Raw genomic sequence first — 3,301 nt, 5'->3', positions numbered from 1 at the left:
CATTAATATTATGGTATACCATTTAAAAATATATTAATTAATATATATTTTCATTTCCATTTTAATTAAACTTTTAGTTAAAGTTTTAGTAATTTTTTGTCAAGTCAAGTCTTATTCATTTTCATTTACATTATCCTTATTAAAGTACTAAATTAAGTAAAAATTTACCTTTTGTCTTGGCAACTATAGTTAAAATGATATAAAAAATTAAAATATGTTTTCTATTAAATAAAAAAAAATGCTATTCTATTTCAGTTAACATTTCAAGTACACATGAAATTATTTTTCGTGGTTTTAGTTTTAGTTGATGATGATAACCTTGAGGTTTTATTTTCTGTGTGCAAAATATTTATTTATTTATTGAACAACCAATGTTTTGGACAATCATCATGAAATTCACCATTTTGCTACAGTTTTGCTACCACCATCACGAGCAAACAATCCCATATTAATTCAGATTTTACGATATGAACAATAACTACAGTAACTCAGGTAAATGTCTATTGGTTAGAAATCCTTGCTGCTCTCCATTACTGACTCTGCTGATGTTTGGGACACAGGAAGCAGTACCTGGAGACACAGGAAGTGGAGGCAGAGGGACAGGAAGTGCCGCTGAAGGCCAGTCAGCCGTCATCAGGTCAGAAACACATTTCAGTTGATCTGTAGATCGGATGTGAGAGGCAGCACAGAGCATGCGTTAAAGCATCTCCTCTCTCTCTCTCTCTGTGTGTGTGTGTGTGTGTCAGTGTCTGCACAGGGCCGATCTCAGCGCGCTCGAGCCCTCGTCGCTCGTCTGCTGGACGCTGTGCTGGATTTAGAGCGAGCGCATTCATCCTTCCAGAGCCGAGAAGCAGACGAGAGCCTGAGCTCATAGAGACCTCGAACTCACTCCAACTGGAAAATCAATCCGACTCCAGTTATTGATGAATGTCCATGGAAATATTTTTATTTTTCAACCTATTTGTACTTAAAGTGTCTTTATTATCTTGATGCTCTGGGATAATTTTATGTATTTAAAAAATGTATATCAATTTTATAAATTAGTTTTACAATTTTAATTTAAAAGAAACTGCATTCTATTGAGATGTATTTTAAAATATTAAATGTATGTGATTATTTTTGCTCGAGAAACATTTCTGTTCATTATCAATGTTGAAAATATGTTGTTCTTTTGAACTTTCTATTCATCTGTGAGTCCTGAAAAATATAATGCATCAGTTTCCACAAAAATATTGAGCAGCACAACTGTGTTCAACATTGATAATAATCAGAAATGTTTCTTGAGCAGTAAATCATCATATTTTCATGATTTCTGAAGATCATGTGACACTGAAGACTGGAGAAATGATGCTGAAAATACAGCGGAGCATCACAGAAATAAATTACACTTTAACAGATACTCACGTAGAAAACAGCTATTTTGAATAGTAATAATATTTCTTTATTTTCTACCATATTTTTGATCAAATAAAAGCAGTCTTGGTGAGCAGAAAAGAACAAAAAAGGCCTCCAATGTGTGTATATATATATATTAAGATAATAATAAAAATAAAACATAATAACAAACTATTGATATGCAAGTGCAAAAACTATATATGTGTGTGTGTGTGTATAAGAAACTATAATAGTATGCCAATCCCGCTCAAACAACACTGACACACATTATAGAAACAGTGAGTAGCATCTTGTTTCTGCTCGCTGGACTCCAGAATCTATTTTGTGCAATTTGCTTTCATGCAGGTGAACTAGTTCTTGACCAAATGCATTCGATTAATATAGCAATTGTAATATATTGCTGGCTTTAAACAGCTGTTTTCTAAATGTTCTGTAAGTGTCAGTGCAGTGGACAGAAGCAGGTCACACTGAATCAGGTCAGCAGTGTAAAACTGAATCGAGGCCGGACGCTGCTCGTGAGTTTGGGTTTGCTTCAGATGTTTTTATCACTTCTCTGGTTGTGGCATTTGGTTGATTTAGGCTGATTTGCTGGTTTATTTATATCTGTGGTTGTGTGAGCATGTGTGTGCTGGAAAACGGCCGAATAGAGTTGATTTGTTTTGTTTTTGGCCAGATATATATTTAAAACATTTGTGCAGAAATTATTTATTTATTTGAGCATCTGCTGTGCCTGTTGACCATAAAACACATCTTCATCAAACTACGGTCGTTTCTTTCTGTCGATCCAGTCTGACCTCAAATAATTGCTTATTGACCTCATAAAGCTTGTGTCTAGCATTTGCACAAGCTCTGTGCTGTTCGTCTCCAGGGCCGGATGACAAAAACAATTTTTGATTTGACAGGAAATATTATTATTACCTGCTGGGAGTGAGAATGAAAAACGAAAGGAATCAGATGCAAACGGTTCATCACCAGTAACGAAGCAAGCTTCCAGCGACGAGTGAAAATACTGCAGACACAATCACAAACAATCAGAGCAGGTTTCATGTGCGATATTAACCCCTGAGTGACCATGAATCAACAGTTAACAACTGATGGAACCAACCATATTTTGTACAATATTTGTGAATAAATATTTGACTCTTATATATATATAGGTCTGGTAACATTTTACAATAAGGTTCCATTTGTTAATTACATTATTTAACACTGAAAATACTTCTAAAGCAATTCTTGATCTTTAATTTGTGTGTGTTAATCTTTTAATGGACCCGAGATAACATGACCTATCAATGAACAGTCAACAAAAAAATTAATAGATGCTGTAACAAATGTATTGTAGTTTATAACTATAATATATATATATAGTGATAATAAAACTTACTTTAAAATTTTTTTTTTTTTAAAAACAATTAGCTGCTGAAAATACTAGTGTTCTAATACGTTTAGCCGCCACTGTATATCATCAACATCAGTAGTGTATCCAGAAAAGAGACTCTGGGTGTGCATATGAAAATCTGGGTGTGCCACATTTGTTGTCTGTGCAAAATTATGGGATAGTATTTTTGTCGCACTGCTTCCGTCCAACCATACTCCTAGTGGTAATTTGCAGGTCGTGTCAAAATGTAGTTGTTAAATGTAATCATTTTCTTCCAAATACGATAATTTTGAACTTTAGCTATCTCATTTTGTTTATTTTTCATTACAATTTATTCACTTTAAATAAATTATGATATATAATTATAGGATTAAAATGAATTGTAGTTGCTCAATATAGATCTTTCTTTCTCATGTTTTTGTAATGTCGAGGAAGCCAGAATGCGCATGCATCAACAGAAACATTTATTAGCTGAACGCTGTTTTTTTACGTGCCATTTATAGCAAGCCATACTACAGATGCTTTGTC

General features: G+C 33.6%; 1 protein-coding gene across 1 annotated transcript in view; it reads left to right on the top strand.

The window, feature by feature from the left end:
• Positions 1 to 1,001, top strand: part of LOC113111812 (rasGAP-activating-like protein 1) — a 29,144-nt gene extending 28,143 nt beyond the window's left edge. Inside the window, exons 20-21 of the mRNA XM_026276910.1 lie at positions 561 to 637; positions 747 to 1,001. Coding sequence (XP_026132695.1) covers positions 561 to 637; positions 747 to 874 — 205 coding nt within the window. The 3' untranslated portion in view covers positions 875 to 1,001. The remainder of the gene's footprint in view (positions 1 to 560; positions 638 to 746) is intronic.
• The last annotated feature ends 2,300 nt before the right edge of the window (positions 1,002 to 3,301 follow it).

This window comes from Carassius auratus, chromosome 12 (assembly GCF_003368295.1).
Source record: "Carassius auratus strain Wakin chromosome 12, ASM336829v1, whole genome shotgun sequence".
Classification (NCBI taxonomy): Eukaryota; Metazoa; Chordata; class Actinopteri; order Cypriniformes; family Cyprinidae; genus Carassius; species Carassius auratus.
This window is presented reverse-complemented; position numbering and strand designations above follow the sequence as displayed.